The following is a 25,418-nucleotide window of genomic DNA, read 5'->3' on the forward strand; positions in this document are numbered from 1 at the left end:
TTCAAATTTTTATCTCATAATTACAACTGTTTATGTCAAGAAAGTCATAATTATGATTTAGCTGGGGGTTAAGTTGCCAAATATGTTCAATATAATAATATACTGTATAATATACATAATGTTATTCATTTTATTTTAAATTATTGCATAAAATGACAAACAAAATCGAGTTTTTTTTTTTTTTAAATCTAATAATTATGATTTATCTCAGTTTCAATTTGTAAAGATGACTTTTTGTCATAATTTTGACCTTTTGTCTCATAATGGGTTAGTATCTCATAATTTCTACTTTTTGTCATAAGTATGACTTTTTATATCATAATTATGCCTGAATATCTCATAAATTCAACTTTTTATCTCATAATTACAACTGTTTATGTCAAGAAAGTCATAATTATGATTTAGCTGAGGGTTAAGTTGCCAAATATGTTCAATATAATAATATACTGTATAATATACATAATTTTATTAATTTTATTTTAAATTATTGCATAAAATGACAAACAAAATCAAGTTTTTTTTTATTTTTAAAAAAATCTAATAATTATGTTTCAATTTGTAAATATTACTTTTTGTCATAATTTTGACCTTTTGTGTCATAATGTCTTAGTATCTCATAATTTCTATTTTTTGTCATAATTATGCCTGAATATCTCATAAATTCAACTTTTATCTCATAATTACAACTGTTAATCAAAGTCATAATTATGATTTAGCTGGGGATTAAGTTGTCAAATATGTTCAATATAATAATATACTGTATAACATACACTTGATATCTTTTAGCATTATCATTCATATTTTTAAAGTTATTTATGTAAAGTTGTGTAAACAAATTAACCAAACACTCATATTGTTTTCTTTAAAGGGAACAAAAATTATGTCACTTAGTTATTAATAATGCTTAGTTATTTTTGTCTGCTTTAGTGTACTCACACAACTGGGAATTACTGATCACACAAGCAGGCTTTAGATTAGCAGCTCTACTGGCATCACCCAATCAACAAACAAATCAAGCAGTGTCAAAAGTATGACAGTATTTTTTTAAACCATAAATCAATGTATAATCAAAAGTATGTTATGAAAGGAAAGACTCTGTTTACTGTGGGCGATACAGCATGACGTCATGTTATGTGGGTTGATACAGCATGACGTCACGTTCTGTGGGTTGATGATACAGCATTACGTCGTGTATGTGTGAGGGAGAGAGAGGTGAGGCCGCGCATGCGCAGCAGTTATTAAGCCTGACAGCCGATCCAGTGCAGCATTCCCGTTTCCAAACGCACAGGAGCGCCGTTTTTTCCATCGCGCTGCCCCATCCAGACATTTACACCGGTGGGAACACGCTGTTAAAAAACAAGCCCTCAAACATGTCTGTGGGAAATGACTTTGGAAACCCTTTAAGGAAATTCAAACTCGTCTTTCTTGGAGAGCAAAGCGGTGAGTGTCATATTGGAATTTCCTAGGGAAGTTTCAATAATACGCTTTATTATTGATTATTTACAGGGGTCTATATACACCTGCTTGACTTCAACATGATGGTCATGATGATGAAATTTTATTATACATCAAATTCATAAGCCACTGGATCTACTGTGGCATGTTATTTTAATCTGTTATGAAATTTACATATTTAATTTAAAGTTTATGTTTTCCCTAGAAATAATCACTCTGTTTATCCATTCTGTGCTTTTTGTATTTATTTACTTCAGATATGTATTTCTGAACTGGCAAGTGTGTCACTTATTAAGATTTAAGTATCAGTTCAACTGATTATCAAGTTTTAAAGCTGTTTAATTCATTTTAATTAGGCCAACATAATATTGCTTTAATGCTTTTATGTATGAAACTATAAAATATTTATGCAAAATAGCTGCATTTTGTGAATTTAATACAATGATGGGCTATGTACTGCAGTCATATATCTAAAGTCTAGTGTTTTTTTTTTTTTTTATGTGCAATTAGGATGGTATAAAAGTTTCATAAAGGCCCATCTGGATGCATTTGCAGATTTCAGTGTTGTGTAAAATTTAGCCGGAGTACTTGCAGAACAGAATGAATTAATAAATAAATAATCTGGATGTTGAGACACACCCAGTGTGTGCCATTGAGAGAACTTATGTAGCTGCAGCCTGCCGACTCTGCCTGGTATTGTTTCTCTATGATGACAGTGATGACTAGGTCAGTTATCCATTGATATGGATGAATGAGTCTAAGCAAATGTGAGTAGGTAAGTTAATGTTTAGCAGGGCAACTCAGCTCTGATTTCCCTGGCATTCTGCCCCCTGTCGTCATTAAACCTCCTACCAGATGAATTAAGCCTCCAGAATGTCTTAGCTGTCCTCAGATCTGTGGGACTTAAGTCTGAGATTGTGCTGCGGAGTGTATGATTCACACTGTGAGAGTAAACAATGGATGCTGCCATGGTACAGAGGCACTGCTTCTCTCCAGGGATTCTGATCCCAGCTTTATTTTGTTGTCTCTCTCTGAAGCCTTTCAGAGATGTTGTGAAGTAGCTAAAAGACCCTCCTCACAGCTTTTGTGGATTTCTCTGGGTGGTGTTGATCCATGCAGAATGTGTATCAGCTTGTGGATCTTTTCCAGTAGTTACTTCCATAAACTCTCAACTTGTTAGGCTCCTGCAGCAGACATTTCCTCCCTGCAAAGAATCCCACAGTTTTTTGTTTTTATTTTTTATTTATTATTATTTCAATAAAATAAGAGACAAGTGAGAGGCCTTATACATATATAATATTGCATTTTTTCCCCTATTTGAATATATTTTAAAATGTAATTTATTCCTGTGATGGCAAAGCTGAATTTTTAGGAGGCTTTATCCCAGTCTTCAGTTTCACATAATCCTGATTGATGATTTCTGAATTTCTGATTTCATTATATATATATATATATATAAGGTAACCATAATACTTTTTTTTTCTAAACTCTTTGATGAATAAAAAGATTAAAAGATCGGCATTTATTATTATGTCTTTACTGTCACTTTTGATCAATTTAATGCATCTTTGCTGAATAAATGTTTTTTTTTTTTTTTTTTTTTTAAATTACCCCATAACTTTTGAACGGTAGTGTATTTGTTTATGCTTTCTTTTTCTAATTCAATTAATCTGTTGTAGTAGATTCAGAAGAGTTTGGATTCACTGGCAAAATCTCTATAAAACCTTTAGTCTGTCAATCATGACATGCTTAAACACAATGCTTTTTAAAACAGGTGATGTGCTGGCTTATTGTTAGAGGCATCCAGTTATTGAAAGCCAGCAAGACAGCTGCAATTACTGCAGAAAGGCTTTAATGTGCTGCCTGTGACTTAAGGGAGAGATAAGCTGAGAGGATTCGTATTGACCAGCACAGACAGTGAAGTGTTTGTTATCCTGTGTCACTGATAAGAACAGTAAACTATAGTCACAGTGTACCGCTTGTTGTATCAGTCAATGTCAGCACTGGTTAATAAATTATCAAATTATTGCAGTCTCTGATTGTAACTTCTGCCAGTAAACACACTGTCAAATATGCATGTTGCTGACGTTGAGGATGGACAGCAATGTTTCATTCCACATGTTCTTTCTCTCTGCCTCTTATTTCCTTTAGAGACACTTAATGCAACCATTTGTAGAGCAATTTGAGACATGGTATTGATTTTTCTCTTCAGCTCTTCTTTATGGCCCTTTTTTGCCCTTTCTATGTACATCAGCACACACTTGAACAAAGATAAGAAAAGTCCTCATTAGAATGCTAATGCATAATTGAAACATACACCAAACATTAATGCAACCCACTGAACAACCTAGTTGAAACATGTTCAGTATGTGCTACTTTAAAATGATTCTTTATATGGTTTTAAAAAACAAAACAAAACATTCTTTAAAATGTTTTGTGTTCCATAGAAGGAAGAAGGTCTTTTAGGTTTGGAATAAAATGAGGTTGAGTAAATGATGCCAGAATTTATTTTTTATCTATTTATTTATTTATTCATTTTTTGTGAACATTCTTTTATAGGAATCTCTTGATTTAGTTTAATTTTGAATTTTAAAAATATTTTTTAAAAAATGATGAAAAGATGATGAAATACTTGAAGACTTCAGATGCAAAAGCCTTAAAGTGCCATCTGAAATTTTCTTCTAAAATAAGCATTTTTATCAAGCTCGTATGTTTAGGTTCAGTAATTTCACTTTAATGGCAATTAATAGGTCATTTTCATTGCCATTAAAGTGAAATAACTGAACATAAACATATGAGCTTGATAAAAATGCTCATTTTAGAAGAAAATTTCAGATGGCACTTAGAGGCTTTTGCATCTGAAGTCTTCTCTTATTTCATTCCTTCGGTTTCAAACCTGTATCTTATTATATTTTTCTGTGGAACATACATAGTGGTGTATTAGAGGTAAAAAATTATATAAATACTGTTCGTTTTCTTGCACAAACCAATCGTTTCGTGTCTTAGGACATCAATGTGCCGTCACGAGCCGCAGGGTTTAATTTGGATTTGTCTGTGCATGTTTATTGACTCTTATAAATTGTGTGACCATTGACTCGCATTATAAGACTGACAGACGGCAACGGTTCGAGTTAAAAATCATCATTTGTGTTCTACTGAAGAAACAAAGTCACCTACATCTTGGATGCCCTGGGGGTAAGCAGATAAACATCAAATTTTCATTTTTGGGTGAACTATCCCTTTAAAAGTTGCTCGAACAAATGATACTATGGCGCCACATAAGAGGTTAACATAGGAAAAGGAACCATACAAGTAGTCCATATTACTATTGCAATATATTCCAAGTCTTCTGATAGCTTTGGGTCTGGAACAAAGCATACATTTAAGCACTATTCACTGATATTCTTCATCTCCACTGCAGCTTTTGAATCAAAAATGGCTCCAAAAATTCAAAACTAGAAGAACATATTTGCATATCACTGTGCAGTAGACCAATTCCCTGGGGTCTGATCCCAGTGCACACAAACACTGCGTGTTGAATGCTATTGAATGCACATTTCACCTATCTGTCAAATGTGTGCAAACATATACATTTCTTTGAGTGTTAATGTGTTCAGGCTCAAGACTTCCAGTGTCAGCATAGTTCTTAATCACCCCACACATTGCAAATGCATAGTAATTACCAGCAATCAGTGCTTGAAATATACGCTAGTCCTATCTGCACTTTGAGAGGCCAGTTTGCACGGACAGCATTTTGTTAAGCAGGTGTGGGTAATTACCTGATTGAGATATTAAAAGTAAAGGGGAAGTTACATTTGGAATGTGGATAGATGCAATATGGAAACAGAGATAGCGGAGAAGTATAGGGACTGCATATGAATGAAGATAATCCAAAGTGTGGAAAGGAGAACGCTGGCGCTCATATACCTCATTTAAATGGCTCCAGATTGGGGGAGGCTTTGCGAGAAGAAGCTGTCCAGGGTGCTGAATACCCCCCCAAACCCCTGCCCCCCCCTTCATCCTAACCCCTTCCGCAGGACATATGATGCTGGTCTGACTTTAGGTTCCTGGCTGGGGTTTATTGAAAAAGTAGGGATCTGAAAACGTTTCCAGTCAGTATAAGGAAGATAGTGGAGCGTTATCACTCTGCAGCACACACCACACCACTTCTGCAACCTTTCATGTCTCATTTCTTAATGTCCTTCTACCTGGTTCCAGACATATTTAATCTGGGCAAATGCAGCTAGTTTGACTGGCTCCATGTTGGCTCTGTTTCCTCACTTGCAGCACACTGAATATAATTGCAGTCGTGAATCCTGGCTGATCAGAGGCCATTATTTATTAATGGCAAGGACTGGGCTGAGGGAAGCTGGAAAGGCAGAAAAAAAAAAAAAAAAACTAGTGACGAGTCACCATGTTCCAGCCCACAGAGCTCTGATACAGCCGTCTGGAGGAGTGTCATGTGGGAGTTCTGTATTTTGTTGGTGGCGTTAAGAATCCCAGTGGTGCTCGTTGTCTTTACACACTGGAGTCTGGAAGCCTTTACAACCCATTGAGTTGCTCTGAAAGATTTGAACAGCAAGAACGCAATCTGAACCGACTGCTTCCGTAATTAAGCTGTGTGTAAAATAAATAAAAAAGTGTAAAACACAGATAAGTTCTACAAACTCAAAAAAATTGAGGCAACTGATTGCCTCTATTTTTGTAAGTTTGCAAACTTAAATATAATCAGTAAGGATAGCTAGTTTTTTGAATAACTGTAAATTACAAATAAACATTAATTTTAACCAAAATATATATTTAGTGTTTTGTTTATCTTAATTTAAGTTTTAAGTATTTTTATAATTACAACAAAAAAATAAATACTAATACTACTTAATGTTGGTTCAAATAAACGCAAGATAGTCAAAAACAAATGAAATTGTTACAAGTTGTAAATAATGCTTCTATTTTGCATTTTTACAATTTTATGTAAAAAAAAACTATAAAGGTATTAATACAAATTAAATTATAAGCACAACCATTTGAATGTAAAAATTCTAAAATTGTATTTACATTTATTTCCAGGTTTTAATTCTATTTTTTTTTTTTTTTTTCAAATATGAAAATAAATAAATATTTGGTAAGATTTGTTTAATATTTTTGAAAGAAGTCTCTTATTATCAAGGCTGTTTATTTGTTAATTTGCTATTTTGTGAAACATTTTTACAGATGATTTGGTGATGATTTGATTTGGTGATTAATATGCTGATTTGGTGCTCAATAAACATTTCTTAAATAATAGGGAGAGAGGTAAAAGTATTAAAGTGTTAGTTCACCCAAAAATTAAAATTACTCATCCTCATGTTGTTCCAAACCCGTAAGACTTTTGTTCATCATCGGAACACAAATTAAGATATTTTTGATGAAATCTGAGAGCTTTCTGTCTTTCCATAGACAGCTACACAACTACCAATGTGATGCTTCAAAAAGTTCATAAAGAGATCATAAAACTAATCCGTATGAATTGAGCGGTTTAGTCCAAATTTTCTGAAGAGACCCGATCACTTTATATGATGAACAGATTGAATTTAGGCTTATATTCACATATAAACATTGATCAACTCATCAGTTGTGGTAAACAGAAGCTCAGACATGTTTGCTTGACGTGCGAGAACCAATAAGGTTCATTCTCGTGTGTTACGCAGCACGTTTGAGCTTCCAAAAATGGTTTGTTCTTGTGCATCAAGGAGGTTCATTTGAGCTTCTGTTTGTGGTCGCTGATCAATCTGTTCATCATATAAAGTGACAGAGTCTCTTCAGAAAATTTGGACTAAATCACTCAATTCATATGGATTGGTTTTACGATCTTTACGAGTCAATTTGGTAGTGTAGCTGTCTATGGAGGGACAGAAATCTCTCAGATTTCATTAAAAAGATCTTCATTTGTGTTCCGAAGTTGAACAAAAGTCTTACGGGTTTGGAAAGACATGAGGGTGAGTAATTAATGGCAGAATTTTCATTTTTGGGTGAACTAGCTCCTTAAAGTATTGAATCAGTGCAGAATGAATTTGTCTATTTCCTCCTAATTGGCCATCCTCTGTTTTTTCTGGTGTGGACATTGGGGAATTAGCATATTTGGCTAAATACCTTTTGGGTATTGAATTAAGTCGGCGAGTGTGATTTTGTAATTTGGCGGTCTGTGAAGTCTGTGCACATCAAGGAAGCGATCTCCCGCCAACTTCCTGTCTCAGAATAATGAAACAGGCTATTGTGAGAGTGTCTCGCACCGATTACTTTCATTTACTCATAGTTGCCTAACCAGCAAGCAGCCTTCGGTTGAATATCCCACATATCTCATCCATCCAAAATATCAGCTGTTTGTTTTACTTCTAATTGGTTTGGATCATTAGTCAGCACACAGTGAAGTTGATTGGCTTCAGCTGAATAAAGTACATGATGTTAAAATGTTGCCCACATAACTTTGCTGACTCACTGAGCCAATAACTCAGGCTTGGATCTGCTCATAGTCACCCTCAGAGAGCAAGCAAATTCGTCAATCAGCATGTCTCCAGGCAACAGTGTTCAGAGAAAATGAAACCAGTACTGCTGTACACTCACACAGCAGGTCAGGGTTAGCTTACCACGAGAAGTCTAATTTATTCTCTGTGTTGATTCACTGTGACGTTTGCTCAAGATAAGATAATCGCAGAGAATTTAACCTAACTCTCCTGAATTTCCTTGTCACTTGATTGTACCTGTTCCTTATTTGTGATGAAGGCATCATATAATCAAAATCAGCTTCTTCTTTGTTCATCTGTGCTTGTTTAACACCATTCAAACTAGTGCACATAACCAGTTTTTTGATGTCAGAACTTCTGGTCCAGAGTACAGTACAGCCCCTTAGATTAAATCTTTGCATTATATACCAAATTGACAGTTAGTACATTTATCTCAGGGTTTGTTTTCCCTGTTGAAAAAAAAAACAGCCTATGCTGGTTAGGTATGTTTTGAAGCATAGCAGCCGGTTTAAGCTGGTCCTTAGTTGGTCCTTAGCTGGTTTAAGCTGGTTTAAGCTGGTCCTGCGCTGGTTATAAGCTGGTCCTGAGCTGGGGCTAGTTGCTTAGGACCAGTTTAGGACCAGCTTAAACCAGCTAAGGACCAACTAAGGACCAGCTTAAACCGGCTGCTATGCTTCAAAACATACCTTACCAGCATAAACAGTTTTTTTCAACAGGGTTGCATGATAGAATAGTTTAAAACTTCCCTTGTTGCCCATTTCTGTTTAAATGTCATGATAATCTTAAAAGTGTTTGACTCTAGATTTAAAAGGACATCTTTTGAATGGATTTTGAATCTCATCTGATTATTTCCACTTTATATCCAAACTGTATCTTTGTGTTAGTTTTCCCCATCCCCCGTGAGAGCTCTTAATGAGTTGTGGTAACAACTAAAAACCTATACAGTACACTACCATTCAAAGTTTGGGCTCAGTAAGATTTTTTTTTTTCTCCCCAGAACATTAATTCTTTTACTCCACAAGCATCTTGCATCAATCAAAAGAAACAGTAGACATTTATAATGTTACAAAGATTTCTTTTCAAATAAATGCTGTTCTTTGGGGCTTTCCATTCATTAAAGAATCATGAAAAAATTTACTGTTTTACAGTTTTCAGAAAAAATATTAAGCACCAAAATGTTTCTTAAGTACGGAAGAGGATTAGGGCCAAGCAATAATAAAAAAATAAAACCATCTCGAGATTAAAGTTGTTAAATTTCAAGAAAAAACTCTTTAAATTTTGAGAAAAAAAGTCGAAATAAAATGTTGAGAATAAACTCATTAAATTACGAGAAAAAATTTTAAATTACGAGAAAAAAATCGTTACATTTCGAGAAAAAAGTCGAGATAAAATGTTGACTTTATTCTCAACGTTTTATCTTGAAATTTAACGATTTTTTTCTCATAATTTAACGAGTTTATTCTCGACATTTTATCTTGACTTTTTTCTCAAAATTTACCGACTTTTTTTCTCATAATTTAACGAATTTGTTCTCATAATCTAACGACTTTTTTCTCGTAATTTAATGACTTTATTCTCAACATTTTATCTCGACTTTTTTCTCGAAATTTAACATTTTTCTCATAATTTAACGAATTTGTTCTCGTAATTTAATGACTTTATTCTCAACATTTTATCTTGACTTTTTTCTCGAAATTTAACGAGTTTATTCTCAGAATTTCATCTTGACTTTTTTCTTGAAATTTAACGAGTTTTTTCTCGTAATTTAATGACTTTATTCTCAACATTTTATCTCGACTTTTTTTCTCAAAATTTACCGACTTTTTTCTCATAATTTAATGAATTTGTTCTCATAATCTAATGACTTTTTTCTCGTAATTTAATGACTTTAATCTCAACATTTTATCTCGACTTTTTTCTCGAAATTTAACTACATTTTTCTCATAATTTATCGAATTTGTTCTCGTAATTTAATGACTTTATTCTCAACATTTTATCTCGACTTTTTTCTCGAAATTTAACGAGTTTATTCTCAACATTTTCTCAACTTTTTTTCTTGAAATTTAACAAGTTTTTTCTCGTAATTTAATGACTTTATTCTCAACATTTTATCTCGACTTTTTTTCTCGAAATTTACCGACTTTTTTTCTCATAATTTAACGAATTTGTTCTCATAATCTAACGACTTTTTTCTCGTAATTTAATGACTTTATTCTCAACATTTTATCTCGACCTTTTTCTCGTAATTTAACGAGTTTATTCTCAACATTTTATCTCAACTTTTTTCTTGAAATTTAACGAGTTTTTTCTCGAAATTTAACAACTTTAATCTCAAGATGTTTTTTTTTTTATTATTATTGCTTGGCCCTAATTCTCTTCCGTACTTAAGCACCAAATCAGCATATTAGAATGATTTCTGAAGGACCATGTGACACTAAAGACTGGAGTAATGATGCTGAAAGTTCAGCGTTGCCATCAAACAGCAATAAATTAAATTTTAAATGTACTATCTTTACTATATTTTGCAACCTTGGTAAGCATAAGAGACTTCTTTTGAAAACATAAAAAAAAACTTACTGACCTCAAACTTTGAAGGGTAGTGTTTAATGTTTTTTTTTAAACCATTGAGTTAAAGCTGGGATTTTTACGTTAAATCTAAAATAAGTTTTAGGATTTTGAAACAAATTATTAATAAAATAATTTTATTTATTAATATTTATTGGTATTAAATTAGAAAATAACACAAAATAGAAGGGTTTTAAAAATAGTCTCAGATTTTTCACCTCCACTATTTAACTGGCAAAATTTCTCTGGAGATATGATTCTGTCCATCCATCATATCAGATTAAAACCATCTAGCTTTGATTTTATCCAAGAGTAGCACATGCAAGAATGTGATCAAACGCTGTATGATGTGTGTCAGGACCACCATGCATGCAGAGAAGCTAACTTTTCAAAATGAAATCACTTACAACCTTCCATATTCTCACTGAATTTTGATCCTTTTTAGTTTGATTTCCTCATATCTTTGATTTTTTTTGCATCTTCTCAACCCCATGCACAACTGGAAAGCTCTCTAATTATAAATCACCCCTTGGTGATGGGTTAGCTGTACCAGTACCACCCCTGCAAGCCTCTCTCTCTCTCTCACACACAGCACTCTCTTTAATGTTCATAGATGCCCTCTTGCATCTTAATGAGATTCACAAGCAAGTTTTCTTTGTCTCATCTGCTCTCTTTCCATCTCTCTCTGTTACTCATTGTTTCCTCTGTCTTTTCTTTGCTCTTTTCCTCGATTCTCTTTTCTCTACCCCCCAACCTCTTCCCATCCTGGCTCATTTTGTTATTTTATATTCTATATCATTTGAGCAAAATGGCCTCCAGAAGTCTTCCTTTTTCCCTGACTCATTTTTTATGTCTGTCTAGGATCAATATGGCTTTCATTAGGTGCCTGTGAGACACTTGTATTCAGCTGAATCTGATAATGCATTATAAACTTAAATTATGGCTTGTGTACATTTTGTAGTATAATAGCATCCAATCAATGAGCCGCACTGGCCCTCAGTCATCCTCCGGTTGAAACTGCATGGTTTACATTATTTTATAATGTCAAACCTTTGTGAAAACGTTCCAGCTGAAATTAGTCAGTGTAAAATATCTTTAAACATTAATGGCAATGGTAACATTTTTATTTTTATATAATAATAGAGTATGATAATATCTTATATATTTGTATTAACTTTTATTTTTTATATAATAGTTTACATTTTAATATTTTTGAGGGGGAAAAACAGGCTGCATTCCACTTGAAACTATATGGAATGGGAGAATGTGTAGCACAAAATATGGCTGCAGTAGGAATGTAAGTGCCCCCTTGAGCTAAAGAAGCAAACTTGAATTACTTTTATTGCGGATTTGAAATGTATTATTGAAATATAATTTTTAGAGATTTCAATAGCTGTTCAGGGCATTAAAATTTGCCTTAAAGGGACTTTGATTCCACACAGATGTTTGAGTTATTTTAACTAATTTAATTTAACATCAATGTTCTTATAGTACTACAGCAAAGAGCCATAAATGCAGCACAGAAAAAAGAGAGGAAAACCAAAGGCCTTTTTTTATTTTGCCACATAAAAAATAATCTTAAATGGAATGCATTAAAGTCTATTTCACGGAACTGTACCCTCCCATGTTTTTATCCTTGATAAGGTCAGCTTGACCTCTAGCACATTTCTTTGCTTCTCTAGTCAACGCTCAGAGTGAAAACAATAATTTATGTTTCAAAGAACAGGCAAGCACTAAGTAGAGGCGAGGTGCTCCGTAAATTTATGATTACTGGTTTTATTTATAGGATCTTGATGAGTTATCTTACTTGGAAAAATGTCAAGGCATTCAGATGCCTCAGTGGGGTTCTTCATATGTGCAGGATTGATGATGCTGAATGAAAAACGCCATTAGCAACTTCCTCTTCCCAGTATTCCACAGAAAGATGTTTATACACACCTGTTAGTCAACCTTATCTGGAGATCTGGAATTTACACTCGCCTGATGTAAATGCACTTCTGGAGATCTTCTCCTGCAGCTGGACATTGCAAGGAGAGAATGGCAGTCCTTTAGCTTTTCTTTTCTCATTGGTTGTTGAACCCAAGTTCTGGCACTTAATTTTGCAGATGGCAAATATGCTCAATTAAGTCTTACTTCATTACCATGCATAATGAATAATAATGAGATAGTTAATGAGTTTTGAATGTGCTGCATGTGTGGTGTGATCATGTCCAGAATAAGTCTGAGGTGCTACTGTATTTTCCAGACAATGAATGTAGATGGGGGCAGATGCAATCAAGCTCCAAAAATGATGTAAAAGTATCATCAATATCATCCATTCAACTTGTGTGCTATATATCAAGTCTTCTGAAGCCATATGGATATGAAAAGAGCATCTTGGATATTTTGGTGAGCTTCTCCTTTTGTGCTCATTGGAAAAAAGAAAGTCATACGGATGTGGAATGACATTAGTGTAAGTAAATGATGACCCAGTGTTTTGGTTGGGCTATTCCTTTATAGCCAGTTGCTGATCAAGCCCATTGTGGAGCAGCGTATTGATCCAGAGATTGAGGTCAGGAACTGCATAACCAGGGTGAGGCTTTCTGTGGAGGCATCCTGAGGCTGTAAATTCTGAGGTAAATGTTATGGGCGAGAAGGGGTAGAGGGTGTAGCCTACCTATTGTTTCCTTGCTCTACTGTATCAGTCAAACAGTTTTAGGAAAAATTTGATCTATACTTAATTTAAATATAGAAGAAATACAAATTTACTTTCTTCTTGTTATGTGCTTGAACATACCTTTAAGTGTTTGTTATTTTAGCATTCCCAGTCCACATATGCTGTGATAATCCTAAAACTGTTTTAGGATTATCTATCTATCTATCTATCTATCTATCTATCTATCTATCTATCTATCTATCTATCTATCTATCCATCCATCTATCATCCATCCATCCATCCATCCATCCATCCATCCATCCATCCATCCATCCATCCATCCATCCATCCATCCATCCATCCATCCATCCATCCATCCATCCATCCATCCATCCATCCATCCATCCATCCATCCATCCAGTGCTTCCCTCAGGTTTGAAATATACTTGCGGTGGTAGCCGGGTGAAAAATCCTCCTATTACCCACGGCACAAAAATGGTCTACTACATGTGACAAATAAATAATGTGTGATTTTTAACAGTATTTTTATTTATTGAAATTAATTTTAATTACATATAGCATACTGTTACATTTAATTACATACTAATATTATGTATTATTATGCATTGTACATTTTTCAAAATTACAGCATTTAAATTGTTCTCCTTTTCCTATGTTCTCCTTGCTATGTTATATAGTGTCTCTCTCAGTGAATGGGACACAGATTTTACTAGTAAAATTTAAATAATGAATGATATAAAATAATAAATAATGCTCTTAGTCTTTTCTTCCTGTGGGGGAGACTACAATAAATTACTATGAATTAAATTAAAATCAAATTAAATACAATGTATTGTGTAACCAAAATACCAATAATGCCCAGAAGAAAAACTTAGCATGTGACTTTTAATTATAAACAAGCCCGAAATTCACCGGGACTCTTATTTTGAAATGTTTACACAATTGCAGGCTGATCTTTCAGATTCTTACAATCGTCTAAAACATATTATATAAAGGCCATAAAGTAGACATTGTCATAATTCATCAACTTGAGAAGGTTCCGCGATTTTCATTGATTGAGAATCACTTTGAAGCGCTGTAGAACGTGCAACAGCGCCGCCTTGTGACATTGCAACATGCAACGACGCTCTTTGTGAAAACAGTTCTGACGCACACATAACGAGCAGGTATGAAACGCGTATTTTCCACTAGTTAATTGATCGCGGATGGTTTCATGATCTTGGGCGGATACAAAAGTATACAAGGATAAAAATAATAAAAGCATAAACGTGTCCAAATATACTTGGGCGGCTGTTAATAAACCCTATCTATCTATCTATCTATCTATCTATCTATCTATCTATCTATCTATCTATCTATCTATCTATCTATCTATCTATCTATCTATCTCATTTAAACACCTCAGTCACATCTATCTATCTATCTATCTATCTATCTATCTATCTATCTATCTATCTATCTATCTATCTATCTATCTATCTATCTATCTCTAATCTCATTTAAACACCTCAGTCACATCTATCTATCTCATTTAAACATCTCAGTCACATCTATCTATCTATCTATCTATCTATCTATCTATCTATCTATCTATCTATCTATCTATCTATCTATCTATCTATCTATCTATCTATCTATCTATCTATCTATCTATCTATCTCAGTCACATCTATCTGCCTGTCTATCTATCTATCTCATTTAAACATCTCAGTCACATCTATCTATCTATCTATCTATCTATCTATCTATCTATCTATCTATCTATCTATCTATCTATCTATCTATCTATCTATCTATCTCTAATCTCATTTAAACACCTCAGTCACATCTATCTATCTATCTATCTATCTATCTATCTATCTATCTATCTATCTATCTATCTATCTATCTATATATCTATCTATCTCATTTAAACATCTCAGTCACATCTATCTATCTATCTATCTATCTATCTATCTATCTATCTATCTATCTATCTATCTATCTATCTATCTATCTAATCTCATTTAAACACCTCAGTCACATCTATCTATCTATCTATAATCTCATTTAAACACCTCAGTCACATCTATCTATCTATCTATCTATCTATCTATCTATCTATCTATCTATCTATCTATCTATCTATCTCAGTCACATCTATCTGCCTGTCTATCTATCTATCTATCTATCTATCTATCTATCTATCTATCTATCTACCTATCTATCTCATTTAAACATCTCAGTCACATCTATCTATCTATCTATCTATCTATCTATCTATCTATCTATCTATCTATCTATCTATCTATCTATCTATCTATCTATCTATCTATCTATCTATCTATCTATCTATCTATCTATCTATCTATCTATCTATCTATCTATCTATCTATCTATCTATCTATCTATCTATCTATCACTGTCTATCTATCTATCTATCATTTAAACATCTCAGTCACATCTATCTATCTATCTATCTATTTCTATCTATCTATCTATCTATCTATCTATCTATCTATCTATCTATCTATCTATCTATCTATCTATCTATCTATCTATCTATCTCATTTAAACACCTCAGTCACATCTATCTATCTATCTATCTATCTATCTATCTATCTATCTATATATCTATCTATCTCATTTAAACATCTCAGTCACATCTATCTATCTATCTATCTATCTATCTATCTATCTATCTATCTCTAATCTCATTTAAACACCTCAGTCACATCTATCTATCTATCTATCTATCTATCTATCTATCTATCTATCTATCTATCTATCTATCTATCTATCTATCTATCTATCATCTAAACATCTCAGTCACATCTATCTATCTATCTATCTATCTATCTATCTATCTATCTATCTATCTATCTATCTATCTATCTATATCTATCTCATTTAAACACCTCAGTCACATCTATCTATCTATCTATCTATCTATCTATCTATCTATCTATCTATCTATCTATCTATCTATCTATCTATCTATCTATCTACATCTCAGTCACATCTATCTATCTATCTATCTATCTATCTATCTATCTATCTCATTTAAACATCTCAGTCACATCTATCTATCTATCTATCTATCTATCTATCTATCTATCTATCTATCTATCTATCTAAACACCTCAGTCACATCTATCTATCTATCTATCTATCTATCTATCTATCTATCTATCTATCTATCTATCTATCTATCTATCTCTAATCTCATTTAAACATCTCAGTCACATCTATCTATCTATCTATCTATCTATCTATCTCATTTAAACATCTCAGTCACATCTATCTATCTATCTATCTATCTATCTATCTATCTATCTATCTATCTATCTATCTCGAATCTCATTTAAACACCTCAGTCACATCTATCTATCTATCTATCTATCTATCTATCTATCTATCTATCTATCTATCTATCTCTATCTATCTCATTTAAACACCTCAGTCACATCTATCTATCTATCTATCTATCTATCTATCTATCTATCTATCTATCTATCTATCTATCTATCTATCTCTATCTTAAACATCTCAGTCACATCTATCTATCTATCTATCTATCTATCTATCTATCTATCTATCTATCTATCTATCTATCTATCTATCTATCTATCTATCTATCTATCTATCTATCTATCTATCTATCTATCTATCTATCTATCTATCTATCTATCTATCTATCTATCTCATTTAAACACCTCAGTCAGATATGGATGGATTTATCCTTATAATATATTATAATAGTTAACTGTTTGGGTTGGCCTAAGTAACCTTTATTAAGAAACAAATACTTTTATTTAGCAAAAACTGCTCAAAAGTGACAGTATCTAAATAATTATATTATCTAAATTCTAAATTCTGAATAGTATCTATCTTTTTATCTATCCTCTATCTGTTTAATTTAGATTAAACAGTGTCATCGAAAGTGTTATTTGCTCATAGTGCTTTAGACTTTCTTTTAAATTCTTTTGCAATTCACATCAGCCCTGGTGCAGTGAAGTCAGAAGTCTTTAGGCCTGGAGCAATGCGGTCGGGACTTACATTCAAGCCATGTGACCAACTCCCCCCAAACTCAATGATACATTATGGGGTCAGTCTGTAAGTCCTATCAGGGGCCCTAGAGACACTGCTTGGGTTGTGCTGATAAAGCAGCGCAGTGCTGCTGGACTGTTACTCCCAGCTCACTGCCGGCAATAATTCACCAACCTGCTCCTTAAAATTAAAATGACTGCAAGGGCACAACAGAGTTTTGAGAATTTGTATGTTAGGGAGAAGAACAGAGGGCTAGACCTGTGAATCCTCAGGCATCTGTGTTTGTTATTCCTTTCGAGTCTTTTGTTGTTTATATATAATTTTTTTCAACAGTTAATATCCTTGTGGTGCAAATATATCGCTGTTTGCCAAGTCAAGCCCATTTTATTGTAATAGAGCTCTTACATTTTACTCTGCTGTAGAAAATGAACTTAGAAGGCTTGGTTGGCGAGGTGCCGAGTTTAAAGAGCTATCCCTTCTACAGTACAAAGAGGCTGCAATGTGAAGACTTTAAATGTTTTATCAATACACCTGCATTGTGAAAGTGCTCTCGGCTAATGAATGCATGTGTGCATGCATGTGTTTTTTTTTTTGTGCCACGGGAAGTTAAAAACCACCAGGAGGCTATGATTCACATTGGCTGGATCTAGAGATAACTGTCTTCCTTATTTCACATCTCATTGCTCCTTCCTGCCGTTGTCTCAATGTCTGATGGATTGGAGGAAGCGGCTCCCAGGCAGCTTTGATCTGCTATTGATTGACTCAGCTGCCAAGTAAAGGCCAGTAATTGATCGCAAGCTGTACCTCTCTTTATTTCTTTTATGCCACAGTACTGGTTCTTCTGTCTGAAGACAGACGTGGCGTTGTACGACTCCTTGTACATAGTACCATCAAAATCAGAAGGCACTAATGGCTTTTATATGATTTTGCTGTGTGGTTCTAGAACATCTTAGGTTTTAAATATTTATCATAATATGAGTGTAAAAACATTAATGTTTGATGAACTCTTGTAGTATTACATTTCGATAAAGTCAGCAATAAGTGCTGGAATAAACTGTGTTGATTTAACACTGTGTGGGTTCATCATTTAAGACTGATACGCAAGCATTTATTAAAATCTTTACAGGAAAGCTGGATATTGAAGTGTGCTCAAGCTCATAAATCTCCATCTGCATAATGTAATTGCAGGAATGTACAATATAGGAAGAGGCGAGTGAATTTATGAAACATAATTAAAATGAGCTGCCATATGCCTGTGTTCAAATCAGCGAATGTCGTGGTTCAACCTCTCTTCTTTTTTTTTTTTTAGTGGATGAATACTGAGTGTTTCCATGATGGTCCGAAGATACTGAAAGTATTTTTCAGATCAAGGGTCTTTGAAAGGGGGTGTGTGGTGAAGACTGCAGGGGGTCTGCCAATTATTGTTTGATCTCAAACTAATTTTTGTGAATTTAAATTAACTTTAGATGCTTGCTGCATGTTTATGCTTGTATGTCGGACTGTGTGACTCAATCCAAAATCATATTGATATTTATTTATTTAAAATCTCTCCATGTCAGTTGTTTACATTCTGTTGTTTTTATGGAACCCATTCAATATGACATAATAATAATAGTGTCTGTCTTTGCATTTGCCTTTAAATGTTACACCATAGCACTTTTATTCTGCCCCCCAAAAAAAAGGGAGAGGGTTAGGGTAAGGTGCTTTCAAATGCACATTATAAATGACCCAAACCCACAGCCCTTACGGAGATGGAGTTCATGTGGAGCAGCATTTGCTGTGATCAAAGCCTCTCCAAAACACTGAAAACTCCAGATCATGAGCTGCTCTCGCGTCATGCTTCACTCTGAAACACACTGCGCGTCGGGCTATAGTTTTCTTCTATTGTCCACACATATTCCTGTCGAGAGTCCGCAAACACAGATTGGTGAAGTGGTAGAACGATTGGAACTTGTGTGATATGCATGATCTCTTTTCCGTCCACATTGTCAACCCTGCACTGTTACACAACTGTAAGCTGTTTGGGACTTTTAAATCTAATAACAAATACGTTCTCTCTTGAGATATTTGGAGACAGTTTTATAAGGAGGCAAAGTAATAAGGCAGCATATTAAAAAGATAATAAAACAAAACGGTTTGTAACTGCAGATTTTTGATAGCAAAGTTGACAGAATTTTAGCCATTACAGCCCAGCTCTTGGACAGGCATTGTCAAAATGAGGACTGTTCAGATGGCTGAACAGTATCCCAGAGCTGCTGTCATTGTTGAGGAAAAGTGTCATTTTCCCAGCATGAAGCTCTGTCTCACTCCAGTGAATCCAGCAGGCCGCTGATGTTTAGTTTCTCGTTAATCTGGCTTCTCTAGATCAGCCCTCCATCAGTAAGTCAGCGGGGTTTGTCTTGTGCTCACCTCCTTTGTTTTCTTTCCCTGACGCTCTAGACAGTCTGATAAACTCTCTTTTCCTCATTCTGGGCTCAGGGAGGTGCAGTACCAGTAGAGTATCCAACTGAGTACTACTTTTCCTTTGCACCTCAGAATAGAGAGACTTAGATTAGAAATCAGATTTTAATTTAAAGGTGCCCTAGAATTAAAAATTGAATTTATCTTGGCATAGTTAAAAACAACAGTTCAGTAATGACATACAGTGAGTCTCAAACACCGTTGTTTCCTCCTTCTTATATAAATCTCATTTGTTTAAAAGACCTACAACGAATAGGCGAATCTCAACATAACACAGACTGTTACGTAACAGTCGGGGTGTACGCCCCCAATATTTGCATATGCCAGCCCATGTTCAAGCATTAGACAAGGGCAGGACGTCTGGATGTGCACAGCTGAATCATTAGAAAAATGGCAGATGGAGCAATAATAACTGACATGATCCATGATATCATGATATTTTTAGTGATATTTGTAAATTGTCTTTCTAAATGTTTTGTTAGCATGTTGCTAATGTGCTCTTAAATGTGGTTAAAGTTACCATCGTTTCTCACTGTATTCACAGAGACAAGACTGTGGTTATTTTTATTTTTTAAACACTTGCAGTCTGTATAATTCATAAACACAACTTCATTCTTTATAAATCTCTCCAACAGTGTGTAATGTTAGCTTCAGCCACGGAGCACTATCAAACTCATTCAGAATCAAATGTAAACATCCAAATAAATACCATACTTACGCGATTAGACATGCTGCATGACGAACACTTTGTAAAGATCCATTTTGAGGGTTATATTAGCTGTGTGAACTTTGTTTATGCTATTAAAGGTAAGCGCGAGCTCCGTGGGCGGGGAGCGTGAGCATTTAAAGGGGCCGCAGCCTAAATCGGCTCATATTTAATGATGCCCCAAAATAGGCAGTTAAAAAAATTAATAAAAAAAATCTATGGGGTATTTTTGAGCTGAAACTTCACAGACACATTCAGGGGACACCTTAGACTTATATTACATCTTTTAAAAAGACGTTCTACGGCACCTTTAAATTTATTTGTTGATTAACCTATCATGATTGAATTCATTGTAAAAAAATGGGGTGGGGAAATGGCATGTCTTTAAAAGAATATTCTGGTTTCATCTACAGTTAATCCAACTTAAAAATCAACTGTTCAAAAGTTTAAGGCCAGTAAGTTTTTTTTTTTTTTTTTTTTTTAAGAAATTAATTTAAAGATGCATTAAATTGATCAAAATTATTAGAAATAATTGTAATAGAGAATATAAAGAATTCTGAAAAAATATCACTTTTTCCACAAAACCATTAAGCAGCACAGCAGTTTTTAATTGTTATAATAATAATAATAAGAAGAAATATTTTTTGAGCACTAAATCAAAATATTACTAGTTTACAGGATTTTTGGTCAAATAAATGCAGCCTTGGTGAGCATTAGAAAAAAACTTTTGAACTGTAATATGTCTATTTGTAATAATCAATTATAATATATTAAATGGAGACCTGGGGACATTTATGCTTAAATATTTTTCTTGGATTTTTCTCCTGAGTATAAAATGCCCTGGTAATCACATAATGTGTCATATAAATTTAACTCATTACATTCTTTCAAGATCAAAATATCTCAGCTATGCAATACCTATTTGTTCATTTCATATCTGTGTTCCTTTACTGTATGTCAACATTTGTCTCAGTTGTCAACATTTGTATCTATTTTTTTTTAGAAGACACATCTGAAACAAAGTTAATATATCAATGAACAAAAATTTAGAAACCTGTGCTTTGAAAGACCAATTAAATATTCCTCTGGGATTGTTGAATCTGTGGTTAAAGAAAAAAAAAAATCATCATCCCATTCTGTGTTTGCATTCACAATCAGTTGTGCCTCAGAAAGGTGTGTGTGTGTGTGTGTGTGTGTGTGTGTGTGTGTGTGTGTGTGTGTGTGTGTGTGTGTGTGTGTGTGTGTAAGATTGAGTCACAGCTGTGCTAAACTGCCTCGATGGCTCAGATTGACTCTATGGGTAATTAACATATTCTAAAACCAACTGGGACATTTAGCAAGGAATCAACAAGAGATGCCTGGAAAGAAAAATGTTTATTATTTCTTCACATGAAGCTGAATATCAAAGCAAGCATCCACAGTCTCCCTCAGCCTTCATTTCCCTTCCTTTTTATCCATGATAATGCATTCCTTGCAGGGTCCCTTAGAGGAGTTAGTGGTCTTGTTTTTAAAGTGGGGTTTTCTTCTCTTTTCATTTGCCTTGGTGGTGCCGTCTTCCTCGGGCCAAATGAAGAAAGAATTGAATGGCAGTATACTGTAGGTGTCTTTCTTCTTTCATTTATTAGTGAGATTAATAAGCTGGCTTTTATTCCTTCAATATACCTGATTATTTCATTGAATTTCCTGGATCAGTGTGCTGGTTATCTATAACTTCAAGAGCGCTGTTCAGCTTTTATGTACCTCAATGACAAATTGTGTGCTCACGCACCAGTGACATAGACTGATGTGCCTTTCAGTGAGCTGCTTTTTAGCAGTGACCCATATGAGAGAACTCTGCTTGCACTTTTTCTTCTTAAACTTTTGTTTTGAAATTTATTTTTAAACCAGTCTAGACAAAAACATGGAAATAAAATAGAACTCATCATGTTGAATGTTCAAGTTCAGTGATGTTTTGTGCATGTGTGGGCTAATCCAGATTTTTTGATAGGGCAATGCATTTTCTTTTAAAGCCACATGTTTTAGTGCAATACATATTTGAGACTTAAAGGATTAGTTCATTTTCAAATGAAAATTACCACAAGCTTTACTCACCATCAAGCCATCCTAGGTGTATAGGACTTTCTTCCTTCTGATGAACACAATCGGAGATATATAAATATCCTGATGCATCCGAACTTTATAGTGGCAGTGAGCGATACCAATGAGTATGAAGCTGAAGAAACTGCATCCATCCACATCCATTCATTATAAACGTACTCCGGAGTGTTAATAAAGGCCTTCTGAAGCGAATCGATGCGTTTGTGTAAAAAAATATCCATATTTAAGAAGTTTTGAAGTAAAATATCTAGCTTCCCCCAGACCGCCTTCCGTATTCAAGTTACGAAAAAAAACGGAACTGGTGTCACCTCAGTTAAGCTTTTTCCATAAGTTGAATATGGAAAGGCGTAGGACGTAGTGTAAGCTTTTTGAACTGCCAGAGGTGTTGGGCTTTCTTCCTAAGTTGAATACAGAAGGCAGTCTGGCGGAAACTAGATATTTTACTTCGTAACTTGTTAAATATGGATATTTTTTAAACAAATGCTTAGCTTCACTTCAGAAGGCCTTTATTAAAGGATTAGTCCACTTTTAAATAAACTTTTCCTGATAGTTTACTCACCCCCATGTCATCCAAGATGTCCATGTCTTTCTTCAGTCGAAAAGAAATTAAGGTTTTTGATGAAAACATTCCAGGATGTTTTTCCATATAGTGGACTTCAATGGGCACCAAACAGTTGAAGATCAAAATTAGTTTCACTGCAGCTTCAAATTGTTCTACACGATCCCAGACGAGAAATGATGGTCTTATCTAGAGAAACAATCACTCATTTTCAAAAAAAAATAAATACAATTTTATACATTTTAACCATAAATGCTCATCTTGAACTAGCTCTCTTCTTCTTCTCTATTAGAATTTCAGCAGTGTAGATACTGCTAAGTGTATTACTGCCCTCCACAGGTCAAAGTTTGAACTAATTGTTATATACTATTGAACTAGCATATTGCATATAAAAATTAGTTCAAAACTTTGACCTGTGGAGGGCAGTAATACACTTAGCAGTGTCTACGCTGCTGGAATTCAAATAGAGAAGAAGAAGAGAGCTAGTTCAAGATGAGCATTTCTGGTTAAAAGGTGTAAAATTTTATTTATTTTTTTTAGAAAATGAGTGATGTTTCTCTAGATAAGACCATTATTTCTCGTCTGGGATCGTGTAGAACAATTTGAAGCTGCAGTGAAACTAATTTTGACCTTCAACTGTTTGGTGCCCATTGAAGTCCACTATATGGAAAAACATCCTGGAATGTTTTCATCAAAAACTTTCATTTCTTTTCAACTGAAGAAAGAAAGACATGAACATCTTTGATGACATGGGGGTGAGTAAATTATCAGGAAAAGCTTATTTAAAAGTGGACTAATCCTTTAATCCCCGGGAGCTGTGGGTAGTACACGTTTATGATGGATATGGATGGAGACACTTTCTTCAGCTCATACTCATTGGTATCGCTCACTGCCATTATAAAGCTTGGATGCGTCAGGATATTTATTAATATATCTCCGATTGTGTTCATCAGGAAGAAGAAAGTCATATACACCCAGGATGGCTTGAGGGTGAGTAAAGCTTGGGGTCATTTTTTTATTTGAAAGTGAACTAATCATTTAAATTGGTGGTTCTTTGATGTTATCTGGAATGCATTAGGTTTGTGTTTGCACTACAGAGTGGTCACATGCATTTCTTCACCTCGGAAATGTAGTTTTTGATCGGATCATGAAACATTTTGAACCCCCTATTAACTGTAAGCGGAGTCATAAAGTAAAGATATGAATGACCTTTTCACAAAAGATAATACTTTAATTCCATAGTCCATTTTAGATTTAGACATTCTATAAAGTAACTTTGCAACTACATGTCATTAGAGTAGTATTAGACTGTCTGCTTAATATCTGCCAACACTTTATTTTGATGGTGCCAACATTTTACCAACTATCTTTGCTAGTACATGTCAACTAAAGCCGGGCACACATTTAACAACTAGCTAAAACATTCTAAGACTGTGCTCAACACACAGCGATTTTTTTTTCCTGCGACTGAAGCAGATTTATATACTTTCACATGGAGTTTGAACACCGACTGTAATCACCGGCGGAACGCAACTGGCTCTGACTGGACGTGTTTGAGCGCGATCAGTCATAAGTATCAATTTACATTCATAATCGGCCTTACAATCGTTAAGTGTGTGCACGGCTTTAATCTACTAACCCTAACTCTAACCACTCTACTGAGAATTAGCTGACATGTAGTTCCAAAGTTTCTTATAGTTAGTAGAATATCTAAAATAGACTATCAAAATAAAGTGTAACCTCCTCACAAACTATTTTATATTTACAGATATGTGTTGTTTAAATTAGTGGACTGTCTTCAAGTCAAGTGGACTGTCTTTTAGCCCAGACTCTGCATAAATAATTAAAATGCTACCTGGATGATTTCCATCTTAAACGAGGATCTATGCGATGGTGGAAGTTGGCAGCCTTGTCTGTCAGTACTCTGAGGGTTTATGGTTCTCAGAGCAGCAGTCATTAGACACGTACACATGATTAATGTGAGGCGTGACTCGGCTGCTTCTGCTGGCTGCTGATATTGATGGGCCTCTGACACCAATTACAGCTGAATAATTAGTTGATTGACTTGCTGTTTGGGAATTCTGTTGCTCATAGCACAACTAGTGGGGATCGCATGAGGCCTGAACACAAGATGGTGATCATCCTGTGCTCGGAGAGTTTTGGACCAACTAAACCAGCTAAACACCAGGGGCCTCATTTATAAAGCGTGCGTATGCACAAAACGGGGCTGGAAACGTGCGTACGGCAGTTCCGACGCATAAGTTGTGATTTATAAAAACAAACTCGACAGGAAAATTTGCGCACTTCCACGCAAACTCTGACCCATGCGTACGAACATTTTGGAGACAGAGCAGTTTGGCGACACTGATGGTGAGCTGAGGAACTGATGAC

At 34.4% G+C, this 25,418-nt stretch overlaps 1 protein-coding gene across 2 annotated transcripts in view; it reads left to right on the plus strand.

Annotated features, from left to right (window-relative positions):
- Nucleotides 1-1,222: 1,222 nt before the first annotated feature.
- rab6ba (RAB6B, member RAS oncogene family a) overlaps nucleotides 1,223-25,418 on the plus strand; it is a 123,663-nt gene continuing 99,467 nt past the window's right edge. The window contains exon 1 of one of the 2 annotated variants that reach the window (XM_048199693.1): nucleotides 1,223-1,440. In XM_048199693.1, coding sequence (XP_048055650.1) covers nucleotides 1,371-1,440 — 70 coding nt within the window. In that variant the 5' untranslated portion in view covers nucleotides 1,223-1,370. The remainder of the gene's footprint in view (nucleotides 1,441-25,418) is intronic. The other variant, XM_048199694.1, reaches the window with a different exon arrangement.

This window comes from Megalobrama amblycephala, linkage group LG8 (genome assembly GCF_018812025.1).
Source record: "Megalobrama amblycephala isolate DHTTF-2021 linkage group LG8, ASM1881202v1, whole genome shotgun sequence".
Lineage (NCBI taxonomy): Eukaryota > Metazoa > Chordata > Actinopteri > Cypriniformes > Xenocyprididae > Megalobrama > Megalobrama amblycephala.